Here is an 18,487-nt window from a genome sequence, read left to right as displayed (position 1 = left end):
TGATACACAAGCATAACAATAAATAGCTGAAATTGCGCTAGAAACTGAATATATTATAACAAAATTACAATCCACCTCATCTAATAAAATAAATACATTTACTTGACTTTTAATATTGAAATATTTAGATAAAACAAAAACATTTAGTTGCATTTGACTGATTTAGAATTTTAGAGGTATGACAGGGCTTTGAGGCAATGGTATTGGTGAGTTTGTAAGCACAGTTTTTGAGGAGATGAGAGTTGTTTTGAAAGAAATAGTGTAAAGATTAAAATGAGGGTGTTGGTTGATGCACATGTGCTCCACTATCCACTCTTGCATACTCACCAATAGTATCATTGGGGACCTTAGAGCATCATTGGCTGGTTGGAATTCCTAGTGGCGCATTGGCAGGTAGTGAATAAATGTTCTTTTTATATGACTTTTTTGAGATGACAGAGAAGCCATGCATTAATTGTGCCATACAAATTTGAAACTGCAAATAGCCAACAAAAAACAAACATACAATTCCTCATGGTCTGTTTTCTGAAACATTGAAAAAAAGTTCCTTCCCTCTTAACAGAAACCATTTGCAATCAATATTGTCTCTACCTCTAGAAGAAATCAAACTCCAGATAATTATCAGAACCTTTCTGATTAGCTATTGACATGTGGTTAACAGCCTTTTCACCAGCACCTGATGAGGCTGGGGAGGGTATCTTCTCAAACTCTACAGTCTTTGGGATCTCAGGTGGGGTAGCACATCTGATCAATGCCCAGTTCACACCTTCAAAAAAGGGGTGTTGCTTGATCTCAGTTGCCCCTCTTTTATATGCCAATCTGTGCTGAGGTTCTTTCACAAGCAACCCCCTTATAAGATCCCTTGCTGCAAAACTCACAACAGGTGCTTCTGGAAATCGCAGCGGCTGTCCAACAACGTTAAACAGTGTGGCTCGGTTACCGGATCCTTTGAAGGGAGTTTTACCAAACAACAGCTCGTATAGAAAGATCCCAAAGGTCCACCAATCAACTGCACTCCCATGACCTTCTCCCTTAATAATCTCAGGTGCCAAGTATTCATGAGTTCCAACAAATGACATGGACCGAGCATCAGTAGGCTCTGCAATCAGCTCAGGTAATGGACTCACTTGGTTACCAATTTCAGTTTTCGCCTTCCGGTCTTTCTTTGATTTGCTAGAGAAGAGCCGGGGTGAAAAGCATGTGGTAGGGGCAACACAGGATGGTTGGATGCAGGAAGGTGGCTCAATACATGCAGGTTGGACACAGTAAGCAGAGTTCTTTCTTAAAGGCTCAGAATCCGTGTTTGAAGTTTTCACAAGGGTCGGACTGACGGCACATCGGAGGGAAAGATCAAAGTCAGAGAGCATAATATGTCCGTCGTCCCTAACAAGGACATTTTCTGGCTTAAGGTCACGGTAGACAATCCCGAGCATGTGGAGGTACTCTAATGCCAGAAGGACCTCTGCTACATAAAATCTGCAAAGTTCAAAGGAAATTATCAATGAATACCATCAGAACATATTAACATAACTGCCAAACCAGACAAAATACCCAAAAATGAAAAAAGCATGAAAAAAATAATGACTAAGAGGCTTAAGGAGCATTCAGACATCTCATTTTTCGCTGAATTTATAGAAAATCAAAAGGTCTCTGAGCATGATCAAAAGGCATTTGCAGAGGAAAATAAACAGATGCCCTGGAGCTGTTTTTGATAAATTTATGACAGTTAAGATTTCCACTTAATTTATCTTCCCACCAACAAGTTTGCAGAGATTCACTTTTACTCTGGTTGAGGGAGGTTATGTATTGATTTGTAGATTTGGAAAAATAAAACAGACATCAAACCCACAATCGATATCTGAAATTGTCTGGAATACAGTATTTGATTTCATATACGGCTTGAATAAACCAACCAGAAGCATCATACACATTTGAAAAGTAAAACATGCAAACCCACATGTAAAAGAACTCGTATCACAACCTCCACCTATACTTTTCATGCATGCATGAGAGGAAGATTCTATTCTTAAAATTTGATGTTCTTTACATATTAAGCAATTAAATTATCACAGATGCTTGGTAAACAGGATCTGCATACAAGGATAAAGTGATCAAAGCATTAGAATTAGGTTGTTGCAGCAATTAGATCAATAAGCAGAAATAAGGATGAGCACTGGAACCGCCTACATTAAAACTAAGAGATTATCCAGGGACAATTTTGAAAAGAAATTAAAAGATAAATGATGTAGTTGTCATTACAACACCCTGAGAAGACTCAAATCTAGTTTCTTTACCAGTAGACAATATAACAAGCCAGTAAAACAATGTATCTGAAATTCGATCCAGTTTTTGCTCAAAAGTAGTATAAGAAAATGGAGGAACTCAAAAGGAGAAATACAGTGAGTATAATAATCAGTATGAATGAACCAAAATTAAGTTGTAATTTAAACATACTTTACTGCCTGCTCAGGAAAATGCTTCCCTGGTTGCTTCTGTCTAAGAGTATGGAGGTCACCACCTGGGCAGAATTCCATTACCAAACATGAGAATTTCTCAGTCTCAAAATGAGTGTACAAAGTTGGGAGAAATGGGTGGTCAAGAGACTGCAGGATTTCTCGTTCTGTCTGGGCTCGAAGTAGTTTTTTGCGACTCGCTAGAGACCCTTTGTCCATTACCTTCATTGCAAAGTAACATTTAGTTCCACTCAACTCAGAGAGATAAACACTGCCTATATCCCCACAACCCAGCCTCTTCAGTAGTCTAAAGTGACCTAAACCCAAAGCCCCATCTCTACTGCGAACTGCTTGAATGGCTTCCCATCTCAAGTCATTTGCCTTGTGAGGTTTGTTTATGCTGCTACTAAAGCTACTACAAGTACTCTCATCACTCACATCACTGCTTGTGCTTCCTCTGTAAATACTGCTCTTACCACTCTCAACAAAATCAGCTCTGTCACTAATCTTGGCACTTCCACTTGTCTTTGCAAGACTGCTGGCCCCATCACTAACTTTGGCAGAAACAGAACTATTTTTCACACTTCCATATTCCGATGTCTTTTTGTCTTGTTCAATAGAGCTTTCCTGTGAGCCTATTTTCTCATTAACAGCTTGATCAGCCTTGTCGAAAACAGATGAAGAAGCACCAGAACTACTTTTATTGCACAAGGAATCAGCAGACCCCTTTTGGATTGAAACTCCTAACTTCTTGTTTTCAGCAGTTTCCTCAGTATTCTGCTTGGACACGCTCCCTACAGACTTGGATAAATCCTCTGGACCAGCCAGCTCAGTTTTCCCTGTTTTCAGGGAAGCTGGATTCCCTGAAGACCGGTTGTCTTTTACCTCAAGGGTTTGAATTCCAGCCGTCTTCTGATGGTGTTTTGGGAGAGATCTAGAACTAGTTTTTGAGTCCATCAGAAATACTAAAAAGTTTCAATCAAGATCAAATTGACCAAACCCCTGGCTCAGCATCCATCTATGTCTCCAAGAACAACAAACAACCTATCAAAAGCCATCAACATCATAAAAAATCAGTCAGCCATGCCACAGTATGAAAAACAAGCTGGTTTGGCGGGTGGTGTTAACAGATATTCATGAACCAATCCACAAAACAAAAGCTTCAAATATGAATAAAATCACAACATAATTTCCTCACACTCAGAATCAGACAAATAGATCCTTTTAACAAATAAAACCAAAACAGTTCCTCCACTCGACACATAACAACACAAGTACATCACAACCTAACCAAAACACAACAAGATAATTAACCAACCAATAACTCAGACTGCACCAGAGTGGTGAACCCCATCCCATATTATCCATGAACAAACAGTGGACATAACCCTAAGACCAAGTTTAACAAGAAGAGATACCATATATCTACATCCCTAACAAAGCTGCATGCAGAGCACGATCCAATTAGTAAAGCAGAACACTCACGGGAACACCAACAAGACAATAATCAACCAAAAAACACAAAAAATCAGAGAAGAAGAACAAAGGGTTGAACTTAGAAGACCAAAAGAAGAGTAAAGTAAAAAGGTCAAATTTGCCGGCAAAAACGGGGAACCATATTTTGAGAGAAAAAGGATATTGGGTGAGAGGGAAATTACCAGAAGCAGGTGGAAGAAAGTGATCCTGAGAGAATTGTATAAAAAATGGATCTTGAAGAAGAAAAGTGGTTTGGAGTGGAATCTGAAGCAGATCGGAAGGGGGAGAGAGAAACCCAGATGGAAAAGGAGTTAAACTTGAAGGTCTATGGCGAAAAGGAAATGAGAAGTGAAGAATTGGAAGAGACTAAAGTAAGAAGAGAACAAAAGAGTACCTAATTTGAAGGATCAGAACACAGCTTCGTTGCTTTAGCAGAGAGAGATAGCACTGTAGATAGGGAGCTGGTGGTAGCTTGGGGAGAGAGAGAGAGAGAGAGAGAGAGAGAGGAGAGAGAGAGGGGTCAAAGGTAAAGCAAAGCTTTTTTCTTGATTCAATAATTTCAAAGGGTTTTTGTCGCCAAAACCAAGAGAGGTCCAAATCACTAAACAGTTCTGAGGTCTTGCACCTGTCTGTCATGCCTTTGTCCAAATAATTCTTTTATCCTTTTCATTTTATCTCTTTTTTTCTTTTCTTCTCCTTTTATATTCTAGTATTCTTTTTTATTTATTTCTCACTCAATACTAATGTATAAATTGTTTTCATATTTTATGTAAATTATTCAAACCTTTTAAATATCTTTTTATCATTTATTTCTTGTATTGAACTATAGCACAAATTCAAACTATAGTACTAATAGAAAATTCCAATTTATTTTTATTAAGAAATATTCTCAATGTATTCATAAATTTTAATACATCTCAATATAATGTTCATATTTTTATTTACAAATTTATACCCAGTGTTTCAAAAAATGTTCTTTAAAAAAATCCTTTTAAACATATTTTTTTTATGATGTTTTGTGTATATTATTAATATAAACTATATAATCTTACATGTATATGATAGAATTGAAAAATAGATATGAATAAATAAGGCAAAAACTAGATACAGCTGAAAAGTTCGTTAGTTAGTTAGTTAGTCAAGGTTGAAAAGTTATATAGGAATTCAAAAGTTAATTGGAGTTGAAAACTTGTTTGATAATTGAATTATATGGACTTAGTAAATTGATATGTTAATCTATAAATATGAAATGGTGTATCTAAATAATATTTTATATCAAAATTAATTTAATTTAATTTTATACATATATGTTTTAGATTGTTTATAATGTATTTTTTAATAAACTTTAAAGTCTTGTAATTTTATTTACAGATTAATTATTATAAAATTTAAATTTTATCATCAACCTTATACAAATTTTTAAAATATTCTTAATTAAATTTAAAATACACAACACTTAAGAAATATTTGGTACAATATATTTTTTTTTATGAAAATCTTACATTACAAGAAAATTATAAAATAAAAACCAATTTGTAAAAATCAAAATAATTAGTTGCAATAGTAACTAAATTAGAGATTATTTTAGAAACTAAAAAGAAATTTGGTTTCTAAATTAGTTTTTATTATTTTCTATTATTGTTAAATAGTTTTTAAATTGGTATTTAATTAACAATCAAGGTTTTTGCTACCAAATTTAAAAACTAAATAATTGGTAGTTAAAACCTTAGTTGCTAATTAGATACCAATTTAGAATTTAACAATAATAGAAACTAATTTAGAAATCAATTTTTCTTTTAGTTTCTAAAATGGTCTCTATTTTAGTTTCTATTGTAACTAATTATTTTGGTATTTAAAAATTGGTTTCTATTTCATGATTTTTTTGTTTCTTGTAGTGTTAAGTCATACATTTCATTTATCATATTTTTTTCATAAATGTTTATAATTACTTTTTTAAAAAAAATCATTTTCATAAAAAATAAGATAATACTAGTTAAGAAAATATTTCACTGGAAGAAAAACATCATGTCACTGTTATTAAATTATTCACTGTAGTGAATAATTACAGTTTATAGTGAAATCAACAATTTACTTTTTAATTTTTAAAATTATAAAATATTACTTGCAATTAAAAAAATAAGTTTTCTAAAATTCATGAATTTTAAACACAACAAAATTCTCTAACATCAAACACTTTCTTAGTTAATTGGTAACTTTTAATTTGTTTATTTTTACATTGGTTAAAATATTTTAAGGTGTGATGAAATATACTTTATTACAAAAAAAAAAGTAAACTATAAATTTAATGGTTACTATGACAGAAAGAAACCATAATATAAAAAAAGATTTTTTTTAAAAAAAATACATCTTAAAATAACATTAAATTTTGTTCACAATCTACTTTAAGAACATTTTATTAATATACTTATAACAGCAGTACAATCTACTTTAAACATATTTATCATCCAACTTTAAAAATTTAAACAGGATTTTCAAATAATAAAAAAAATATAATAACTAATTTAAATATTATGAAAGTAAAGTGTTCAATTCATTTTCTTAATATTTTGATTAAATAGGTCATTACATTATTGTAAATCAAATTTTGGTGATAATTTAAAAAAAAGTTTTTTTTTAAACTTATTTGACAGCTGTAAGTAGAATAAAAATAATGAGTTGAATCTAAACACGAATTCTTATGAAATATTCAGCACAAATTTCGAACTAGAATATTAGTTAAATAATTAATAATTGGAATATTTACATTTTAAAAACTAAGAGTTCACATGTTGTTGAGGAAGAAAGTATGAGCAGGTTGAAGAAGATGACAACTTAGTTATTGTTGGGAGAATCTAATAACCTCTCAAAGTGTTGCCATCCTATATTTCTTATTTTAACTACTAAAAAAGGCTTAATTTTTCATTATAATTTCACTTAATTAACTTTTATTTTTTTTCTAATTTAAATATTTTATTTTATTTAATATCTAAATTTTATATTTTTTAATTAATTTTCATATTCAATTTTGTAGTTATATATTAATTGGAATAATACCTTACCAAGTGCATCATGTTGTACAAACTAAATAGTCACATTACTTACTTTATTCAATAACAAAGTATAAAAAGTATAAAATTTATGAAAAGTTAACAAAATAAATAATGACTCGTTTAAAAATATTTACTTTTACAAGAATTTTTAAATTTAATTATATTATTTTTTATTTTCAACAGGTATTTGTCCTGTTTAAGGTTAAAAAAATCAATTTCCATAAAGTTAACTAACTCATTAAATTTGTAACAAAATAATGACATGTTATAAGAAAATGTAAACAATATTGTGCATTACTAATATTTATAAAATCATGTTATAAAAAACACCCTAACACGTTATTAGTTTGCAAAAAAGTGAAAAAAAATTGTTAAAATTTGTAAAAATGGGAAATTTTGATGGCAAAATATATAAAAAAAATAAGGGATAAAAATTGTAAATGTTAATAAATAAGTGATAAAATTTACATTTAAATTAAACTAAAATATTAAAAAAAATTAAAAACAAAATGAAGGGACTAAATAGTTTTCCTATAGACAATAATTGTTATTATGATTATGTTGGTATTGTTCATTTGATGGAAATACAAATTCCCATCACTTAAGCCGACATGAAGATTTTTGGTTACCTAAAATGGGTGCTACTTTCCCCTGCAGTCAATAAAATCACCAAGTAATGGACCAACGGTTCATGGAATGTTTGGGTGATCCAATGAGGAATAGAGGTGTATTACTGAATCATCCACACTATAATAACTTTGGTGGACCACACTCAATCACTCACCTCATATATATTATGAATCATATATATTATGTATATACCAATACCAGAACAACTCTTTTAATCTCATTCTACAATTCTTCAAATATGACTTATAATAATATTCATTGCAGGTTTGTAATAATACTTGCCAAGCAGGGCCCAATTTCTGAATGCAATTCCTATGATGGGACAAGGGATCACCCAAGGATCACTTAACCCCTTTTCTCTTCTTTATGTCACCAATTCAGACAGAGAAATATATATATATATACACACACAGGTTGCATTAATTAATAACTTTTGCCTCAAATTGACTTCATTGGTGTGTGCAAGTAGGTGTTTATTTTTCTGGAAATGAGTGAATTTGCAAGTGTACAACTGTATAAGGTCCCAACTGAGAGTATGAAATCTCATAAAGAATACCAATGGAGGTGGTTGGAATTCATTTTCAAATGTATGAACACCCTTCAAATAATAAACAATTAACCTTAATCTTCTTTCTGTGATTCATGTAATCCAAATATCTCTCTTTCCCAAAAGCAGCATCCAGATATTCCTGGCACATCCACAAGCACAGTGAGATGTGCAAGCACCAGAGCCAAGCAAACAAGTACTCATTCATCTGTCCAAATATGAGGAACTGATGTTTTAACCCCCTCCTCAAAAAATTTGGATCAAGGATTCTTAAAAGAGTGTAAGTTTATTGAGAGCTATCACTATAAGTCTTCCCTTAAATAACCATCACAAAATTGACACTTGTCAGTTATAGTACATACTACATCTACATGGCCCTAGTATAACATTTTATCTAGGATATGACCAAAAATGTCCACTTCAAACATCAACAAAGTTTCTTTTTCTTTCTCCACTTTTTTCTTTAATATATCTTGTATTTTTTTTTCCTGCTATAATGTTTTTCAGATGCTAGTTACGTATGGGAAATTGCTCACCAAATTGGAAAAATCTGAACACGTAACTGAGAATCTAAGTGTCTAAAAACGACAATAAATGAACTTTGAAGTGTGACTTATTTTTTTACCATGGTTTTGTTTGATTGCTGGTGTAGTGGACAACTTTCTTGGTTTGTGTCTTGTCTAGAGTCATTCAGCAATAGCCACATGGGGGCAATAAAAAGAAGATTGTGAATTAACATTAAGATTAGTGTGATTTGGAGTTTTATTCCACAATATATTACCTAAGTTTGGTCCCAGAATAAAAGCACTCCACGCTTCTTTGGTCCTTTTCTCCTCTCAAACAGACACTTTGTTTCCTCAGTTGCTTTCCTCTTTTTTATAGACCCTTCCCCTAAAAATATTTTTTCTGGGTCAAACCAAACTTTATTATTTAGGGGAGTTTTATCTTTTTGTGTCTAGGCTTTTTTTTGTTTGTGAAAAATGTTGAATCATGATAAGATTTTTCTTGCCTTTTATTTTTCTAGGCTTAGAAACGTGTGGTGTGTCTTGAGAGTGAGTGGAACCAAACTAAGACACCTTTTCTCATTTATAAAAATAGTGTCAGCTTTTGTATTTTAAGTTGCATGAATTTATACATTTCATTTCAAAATTATTTCTTTTAAAGGTAATATTGATTGATTGAACTATTTGGTTTTGTTTATTCTAGTCAAAGTTATCAACTTCAGCTACAGAAATCTATATTAACTCACTGTTCTAGAAAGTTTTGAAACTTGGTTGCTGTATAACAAGTTCATGAATTTCAATGTAGAGACTGAAGAATGAATAGTAGTGAAACTTAGGCAGTAGTCATCTTTCTCTTTTATTCATAGGAATTGAAATTTCAGTCAAATTCAACCAAAAAAAATAAATAAAGCTTTAATTGTTCCTACAATGAAATTATGAGTAACAGGTTAAGACTTGTTCTTAATTGAGAATTAACAATCAATCCACGGAATCGATCACAACCTCAGAAACATACATGGTCTTTAGAGATAACACTGTAAACAACTATATAACACTTTTTGACCTTTTTAGGGCAATATTTGTGACCTTCTAAACCAGTTGAGGAAATCTTTGCATAAGTTTCTACTTACACTGCTTTCAATTTTCCCTTGAGGCAATGAAACAATATATGGGAATAATACAAAGAATGCATAAGCTGAAAAATTAAGTATAAGAGAAAAAACAAAGCAGATCTGAGTCCCCATGCATAGAGTTGCGAGCTACATGCCCACATGCAGCTCTATCTGTATTTTGAATCAAAACTAGCAGTTTGATGCAGTGGTCCTCACAACTCCTCACTCATATTAAACTCATTATTATACTTTCTATGATTAAATATTACTGAGACACTGATATTATAAGAGCAGCTACCAAATGGAAGCAGCAGTACAATCAGATTTTGACATGTGGCATGCATGTGAGTCTTGGGCCCCTCAACATAATTTACATATATAGTTATTTAAAAAAAAAAGAAATTGGGTCACTACAAAGTTTGAATTGTTTTTTGTTTTACTGGTAGAAGGAATATATTCCTTCAAGCGGAGACTCTGATGATTCAGAGTTTGATAGTCTCACCTAGCAGAAAAAGCATTTAAGAAAAGCATTGGATATGTAGGATTTGGCTGCTAGCTTCACTTTTAGCTTTACTTTTTAGTTTCTTTTGATGTCAAAATCTACAACACCAAAGGAAGTGTTAAAATTTTTGGCTTTCTCCATTGGTTGGATAAAAATTTGACTGCTACTGTGAGCCTGTAACCTATTAACAAGGCACAACTCAAGGTTTTGGCATGGCTAAACGGTCCAACTTTTTCCTTGGAGCCCCTTTCTCACACTTATCATCACTCACATCCTATTTGACCTGTAAACTGTCTGGACAGAGAAAAATATGTGGACCAATTATGATGAAAGTTGATTAGTGAGTTTATAGGTGTTCTTATCTTTTACATTGGAATGATGGAATTTTAACAGCAAGGTTGAGTGATGGAGGAGTCAAGTTGAAAGTTGTTAGTATAAGATATGGCATGTAAAATATAGTTTGACAGCATGTGAAGTAAGTAAGGGTAGAACGGCATCAAACCTGCATGATTATTGATTGGTGCCACAGCCGAGGGATGCGGGAGTGTAAGAAGTCAATTATTATGACAGAGCACAGCGTGAGAATATTCCTCAAAATGAGACAAAACACAACACCCTTCTTCTCTTTTCTTTTTTCTTTTTTCATCCACAAGACACTTCTCTGTGTTGAAAAAGTTTAATGTGGCTAGGATCCCATTTGGATACAATATCACACAGAGGGCCCAAGGCCCAATATGTGCATCCAAGAAAGGTAAGAAATGACTTATGGTAAAGTTATTGGTTTAATATGAACAAAGGAAAGGAGTGTTTGGTTTATGAACTAAATGAAATGACAGCTATTGCATTGATGAACACTGAACAAAATGAAAAAATGAAAAAATTCAGATATGGTTGCCTCTGCTTTGGATTAAGGGTAACACGTGATTCATGCTCACGAATAAGAGGAGATTAATGTCGAAGGATTTAGTAGCAAGAGATGTTACAACTTATGTTGCCGTTTCTGATGTGGCTCATACCATAAAACCAAACCATGACAAGCATGTGAATGTTGAAATGATCACACACACATCGTATCAAGGTGGCTTCTACATTCTTAATTCTTTAGGAAACTGATGTTTTTGTGACGGTGGAGTGTATGCAAGTTAATTTTACCAAAAATTCAGGGGTTGAAACCTGAAGGGTCATCTTTCTGATAAGACTTCACGTAACTTGCCTCCATCAAGACCAAAATATCACATGCCTGTTCAAAGTAATAGTCCTGTTCCACCTGAATTGGCAAGGTATGGAGCTTGGAAATTGAATCCGGAGACTATTCATGATGGTAGACCAGCCAGAGGAGATGACTTTGTGTTTGTTCATTTGGAAACTTCTATAGTTCGAGGTTGGCACTTTTAAAAGAGACATGTCATAATGAAGTGTTCCTGTGGGACAGAACAGAACATCTTGTCAGTGATACTTAATAGCATAATCCGTTTTCTGCGGATGTATGATTGCTTATTTAGTCCTTCTCCCCTCTTCTATACGGCTTTGCAAGAATTCTTATCCTGCTTATATTTTTCTAACAATAATGGATATTTGTAATGGATAAGCTTGGATAATTTTTTAGGCTTTTAATCCCTGCACCCTGCAATTGGACTTTTAGTTCTATGTTCTTACCATCACCTCAATACAAAATGTATTTTTTTTTATTTTTTGTCACCTCATAAAATAACTTTCGGATTATCTAATCTAGACATGCATTTGAAAAAAAACTTCTAAATTACATAATCTAGAAGCTAAAAAGACTTCTCGATTATGTAATCTGAAGACTAATTATGCATCTGAAAAAATATTTTCAGTTTATGTAATTCAAAAACTAATTACGAATTTGAAAAAGACTTCCAAATTATGTAATCCAAAATATTACATAGAGATATTTTTAAAAATACAAAAAACTTATAGAGGTGAGAGAAGAACATATGAAGGTGTAGGAAGAAAGAGTCTAAAATTGGGTAAAAATGACTCAATTGATCCGTCCACTTCTCCCGCACTGCACCCTCCTACCTTTTGAAAATAAAATAAACTTTAAAAGAATAAAATAGTCATTTTGAAAATTATAGGGGTGCAAATTAAAAAATGGGAGGTGGAGGAAGTGAAATATTTTTAGTTTATGATATTGTTCTGGTGCCAATACCTCAAATTGTGCATTATCTTTCCCATTGTGGTCAGGAGGCAATCAGGACTTTCCTTTATAAAAGAAAAAGAGGTGCATTTAGCGATGCCCAAAAGGTAAAAACACTCCCCTTAACCACGTTGTGGAAGTAAGGTTTTTTTATCACGTGATACTTCTAAAGTTTCACGGTTACCGAACTTTTGAATTTTTTTTTTAAATAATGTAAGTGGAGCATGGTGGAGATGTTATATTTATTGATTGATACTTAATCATTTATTTATTTATTATTTTTTTATTTTTTATTTTTATTTTTATAAAGTTTTTGTGTTAGGCATCACTATGCAACTTGACATCTCAGCTAAGCTGACACCTCAAGTAACAACAATCATCTGCCATCACATGAAAAAATATTATTAAAAAAAGAAAAAAGAAAGAAAATACAAAAATATGGGGGGACTAGACCAAAACTCATATGTTAACACAAACGATACATAGGTAGATTATACCTATTCATAAAGAATTCTAAGAACAGACTAGTTGGGAGTCTATTATACCAATGAAAAGATTCTCTATGAATAAATCCTAAATTAGCCAACTTATCAGCACACGCATTTCCTTCACGAAAAATATGAGTTACCCTAAACCTGATTGTCCCACAAAAATTAAGACAAGTATTCCATCGATTTTGAAGCATCCACGGAACATTAGTCCTAGCAGTAAACGCAGCACAAACCAAGGCAGAATCACATTCAAGCCAGACATTAGTAAGTCCCATTTTTTGAGCTTCCTTCATAGCATGTATAACTCCATAAAACTCAGCAACCAAAGCAGTTTGAACTTCAAGAAACGCTGAAAAAGCACCAATAAATTCTCTCATACTCCCACGAAAAATACCTCCACAAGTAGCAAGACCAGGATACCCCCTAGCAGCCCCATCAGTATTAATTTTGACCCAGCCTGGTGAAGGAAATTCCCATCTAATAGGAAGAGGACGAAGAACTTTACCACTACGAGTCTTAATACCGAAAAACTTAATCACGTTGAAGTCCAACATATCATTCTTCATTGAAGCTTTAGACGAATTTCCCACTAGACAAGTTAAATCTTTAATTATCGAAATAGCCTTAGAAACCTCAATCTTATCCTGAAATCTAGCATAATTCCTCATACGCCATATCATCCATATAGAAAAGGTTATCACCGCAAGCTTAATCAATTTAACCAAAGGACTACCATCACTCTTAATAAAAGAAAGTATATCATCCTTATTAGAGAAATGAGAAGTAAGAAAAATTTGTCGTACCCAACTCCAAATATGCTATGCGTTAGAACATTCAAAAAATAGATGTTGAATAGATTCCTCTTGCTTTTCACAAAGCGAACACATAGAACATATATGCAAACCCTTATTCTGAATATGTTGATATGTAGGAAGTCGCCCATGAAAATTTTTCCAGAGTACTAGAGTTTTGGAAGGCGGAATAGATGCAGACCAAATGAATTTACCCCAACCACCTGGAACTCCTGGTTCCAAGAAAAAAGTCCTAGCCGATTTAAGAGTGAAACGACCAGACTCATTTAGAATCCAATTAGGAATATCCTGTTCCTCTCTAATCATGATATGATTAAAAAAAAGAGGCATCTGCTGTAAAGAGAAGGGAATATTCCAATCACAACCTGTCCAAAATTGAGAGACTGTATCCGGAATGCTAACACCATCAGATAACCCTGCAATATTTGCTAAAGAAGTAGTAGAGCACCATTTATCATTCCAGAAATTAATAAAAGAACCTGTACCAACAGTCCAATAAGTATAGTCAAGTATGGTAGAATAAAATTGCTTAATTCCAGGCCAAAGAGAGGAAGATCTATAAACCGTTCGAAATTCATATTTTGATTTAAGAACTCTGGCTTTCAAGAGTAAAGACCAAGGTTTGTCGCTATAAGCAAAGTTCCAAGCAAGCTTAAGAAGATATGCATTATTTTCATGATGAAGATTAATGATATTCAAGCCTCCATCCTCAAGAGGTGAACAAATTTTCCCCCAATTAACGGTAGCAATACCTTTTTTCAGAATATCACCAGTCCAAATAAAATTCCGACACCACTGCTCAACTTGCTTAATAAGTGAAACAGGCCACTTATACATATTAAAACTATAAGCTAGAGATCCAGTAATCACTGTATTGACCAGCTGAATTCGACCCATCATGCTAAGAGATTTACCTTTCCAAGATGCGAGCTTCAATTTAACTTTATCAGCCAAAGGTTGAAGAAACCGACACTTTGGAGCACCAACAAAGATAGGCACTCCTAAATAATGGAAAGGCAAACAACCATGACTACAAGAAAGAATATTTTGAATTTTGGTGACAAATCTTGGAGAATTATCCATGGTGAAGAAACTACTTTTAGAGTTATTAATATATTGACCAGAAAAATCACCATATGTTTTAAGAAAAGAACTCAAATTTCTAAGAGACTTAATATCCCCCCTACAAAAAATAAATATGTCATCAGCATACAAAATATGAGAGGGAGTGAGATAACCGTGCGGACTGGCCATATTTAAAATCTTCTTATCATTCACAAGCTTAGAGAGACCTCTACTAAGAACTTCCTCTGCAAGACAGAAAAGTAAAGGAGACAATGGATCACCTTGTCTTACCCCTCGACTGCAAGGAAAAAAACCCATCAAACTACCACTTATTCTTATAGAAAGCATAGCTGAACGGAGAATTGTACTAATCCAACCGACAAATGAGGGGTGAAAACCAAAGCGTTTTAAAACTAATAATAAGAACTTCCAACTTAGAGTGTCAAAAGCTTTATGAATATCAACTTTGTAAGCCACATTACCTCCTCTAACCTTTTTAGAAAGCAGGTTAATAGTTTCAGAAGCAATACCAATGCAATCCTGAATCTGTCTACCCTGCACAAATCCATATTGATTAGGAGAAATGATTCTAGCAGCCACAAGTGCAAGCCTATCCGCAGTATCTTGGAAATAATCTTAAACTTGAAATTAGCAACAGCAATTGGCCTGTAATCTTTAATGGAATCAGCACCCTGAACCTTTGGAATAAGAGATACCACATTACTATTCATTCCAGGGAGAACCCAATTTTGTTTAAAAAACTGTTGAACAACATTGCAAACATCTGTCCCAATAATTTCCCAGCAAGAATGATAGAAAACACCACCAAAACCATCAGGACCAGGAGCACTATTACCGTTAAGATTAAAAACAACATTTTTAATTTCAGAGAAATCTGGACACTTAATCAACATCATATTCTCCTCAAAGGAAACCATCGCAGGAATATAAGTACCAATAAAATCTTCCATATTATCAGTATCCAGAACATTAGAAATAGACTCAGCATAAAGATTTTTATAAAAGTCCAAAATATGATCCTCAATGATTTTAGGATCCTCCATAACCTCATTATCAATCCGTAGACGATGAATCCCACTAGAATTATATCTCATTTTGATCACCGCATGGAAAAAAGCAGTATTTCGATCTCCATCCTTGAACCATAACATCCTAGCCCTTTCTTTCCAAAACAAATATTGACAGTGAAGAGCATGATCAAGCTCCTCCTTAGCAATCTTTTCTTGACAGAGAAGTCCATCACTATCAGACAAACTAGCAGTCTCTAAGCTCTTTTGAATACCAAGAAGGATGTCCTGCTTAAGAAGAACTCCATTATGAACATTACCAAAAGAATTTTTATTCCAGTCTCGGAGCTCAAGTTTCAACCTTTTTAACTTATGTTGCAAGATAAACATAAGACAACCAACAACCTGATTAGCCCAAGAATCATGAATAAGCTTTAGACACGAAGTGTCCTGAAGCCACATCGAAAAGAAACGAAAATTGCTAACCTTCCGCAAAGAATTACTAGCAAGACTAGCAAGAATAGGGGAATGATCAGAACAATTTTTAACAAGAACCTGATAAGAACAAGATTCCCATTCATCCAGAAACACTCCATTACATAAAGCCCTATCCAGTCTTCTGTTATTTACTTATATTATTTATTTTTATATATTATTTATATTAATTTTAGTTTTTTTATTAGTAATATTAATTTTTTTATTTATTCGCATATATTAATGTTTATTTCTTATATATTAATATTTGATTTGTATTTTTTTTATTTTTTTATTCACATTTACATTTATATATATATATATATAATTATATACATTATATTTTTATACAAAATAGTTAAAAAAACACGTCAAATAAATTAAAAACACTTGGAGCGGGAAGAAATAATTTAAGTATGTGAAATGATTTCAAAAAATGCGATACATAATTGTTTATTGTTACTTATTTTCCTCAAACTTTGTGTTAATTTGTTGATAGTTGAACAATTTATTATTTATGGTGTATTATTTATAATTATGCATTGTTTATATTAATTTTAGTATGATTAGTTATTTTATTTATTTAGATATGTTGATGTTTATTTCTTATATACTAACATTGTTTTGTAATTTTTTATTTAATTTCTTATTTACATTTACACTTATATATATATATATTTAATATTTAATTATGTAAATTATATTTTTATACAAAATAGTGTAAGAAAATGCATAAAATAAATAAACAAAACTTAGAGCGCGATGAAAAAAAATTGTATGTTAAATTACTTTAAAAAAAGGTCATTTAACATACTCCTTGAAGCAGATGTTAACATACCAAATAATGAAATTCATAGATTATTCAAAATCCTAAATAAATAGAAATCCTAATTTTTTTAATGTCATACTAAAATAAAAAATCGCAATAAAAATTTCTTAAATTATTTAAAATTCTAAACAAATACAAACCCTAAATTATAATGAAAATTTGCAATAAATAAAATACATAAATTATTTAAAATTATAAATAAATACAAATCCTAAATTATTGAGTGTCATACTTAAATAAAATTTTTACAAATACATAAATTTCCTAAATTATTCAAAATAAAAATTCTAAATTATTTAAAATTTTAAACAAATAAAAATCCTACATCATTTAATGTTCTGCTTAAATAAAATATTTGAAATAAATAAAATTCTTAAATTATTTAAAATAATATTAAATAATAATTTTAAATTATTTAATGCCCTACTTAAATGAAAATTTGAAATGAAATAAAATTTCTAAAAGCTCCAAATCCTAAAAAAACACAAATCATAACTTATTTTGTCATACATAAATAAAATTTCAAAAGTTTTTAAAAATCTTAAATAAATACAAAATCAAAAATTATATTATTTCCTACTTAAATAAAAATATAAAATAAATAAAAAATTTATGTTTTTCAAAATTCTAAAATAAACAAAAATCCAAAAATTTGTAATTTCATTCGTAGATACACATCGAAAATCAATAAAATTTTTAAATTAATCAAAATTTTAAATAAATCCATATCCTAAATTATTTAATTTCATTCTTACATAAAAATCTAAAATTAATAAATTTTTAAGTTTTTTAAAATCCTAAATAAATAAAAATCTTAAATTATTTTATTTCATAGTTAAATAATAATCTTAAAGAAATAAATTTCTAAAATTACTTATTTCTAATGCCAATGTTTATTTCTTATATATTAATATTTTTTTTATTTTTTTATTTATTTTATCATATTCATTTACATTTATATATATACACATATATTTAGTTATATAAAACTAACAAAACTTAGAATGGGATGGAAGAAGAATTTCTGTAGGTTAAATAACTTCAAAGAACACGATAAAATTATTTTTAAAAGAGATATTAACATACCAAATAATAAAATTCAAATTGCTTGCCTTTTAAAATAAATCATTTTTTTTATCCTCAATATAAATTTATGTCAATTTTTTAATACTTAAATAATTTATTTTTTTATGTGTATTATTTATAATTATTTATTCGTATACATTGATGTTTATTTTTTATATAATAATATTTAATTTATTTATTTATTTTCTTAAAAGAATGCATCGGGAAAAAAATCAATAATCATTTACATACTATTCATTCATATTCACATATACTTAGAGGAATTATT

The 18,487-nt window shown here is 31.1% G+C and overlaps 1 protein-coding gene across 3 annotated transcripts; it reads right to left on the bottom strand.

Annotated features, from left to right (window-relative positions):
* Positions 1-394: 394 nt before the first annotated feature.
* LOC137832115 (serine/threonine-protein kinase D6PKL2) lies at positions 395-4,572 on the bottom strand. Of its 3 annotated transcripts, XM_068640123.1 has the most exons (4): positions 4,324-4,571; positions 4,112-4,193; positions 2,455-3,497; positions 395-1,476 (listed from the first exon to the last, which is right to left on the bottom strand). In XM_068640123.1, exons 3-4 carry the CDS (start codon positions 3,408-3,410, stop codon positions 594-596), a joined length of 1,839 nt encoding a protein of 612 aa, XP_068496224.1. In that variant the 5' UTR covers positions 3,411-3,497; positions 4,112-4,193; positions 4,324-4,571; the 3' UTR covers positions 395-593. The 3 variants fall into 3 exon arrangements, with proteins under 3 accessions (XP_068496224.1, XP_068496223.1, XP_068496225.1); XM_068640122.1 differs by lacking the exon at positions 4,112-4,193 and having other exon boundaries at positions 4,324-4,572; XM_068640124.1 differs by lacking the exon at positions 4,324-4,571 and having other exon boundaries at positions 4,112-4,250.
* Positions 4,573-18,487: the final 13,915 nt, after the last annotated feature.

The sequence above is a fragment of the Phaseolus vulgaris genome, chromosome 6 (genome assembly GCF_000499845.2).
Source record: "Phaseolus vulgaris cultivar G19833 chromosome 6, P. vulgaris v2.0, whole genome shotgun sequence".
NCBI classification, from domain to species: Eukaryota; Viridiplantae; Streptophyta; class Magnoliopsida; order Fabales; family Fabaceae; genus Phaseolus; species Phaseolus vulgaris.
Note: the sequence above shows the minus strand (reverse complement) of the source record. Positions and strands in the feature narration are given on the sequence as shown.

Excerpts from the sequence above, each read along its gene's own strand:
- LOC137832115 (XM_068640122.1), bottom strand. The coding sequence starts at position 3,410 with ATGGACTCAAAAACTAGTTCTAGATCTCTCCCAAAACACCATCAGAAG. Across the intron at positions 1,477-2,454 it reads TTTCCTGAGCAGGCAGTAAA|ATTTTATGTAGCAGAGGTCC; the intron begins GTATGTTTAAAT and ends TGAACTTTGCAG.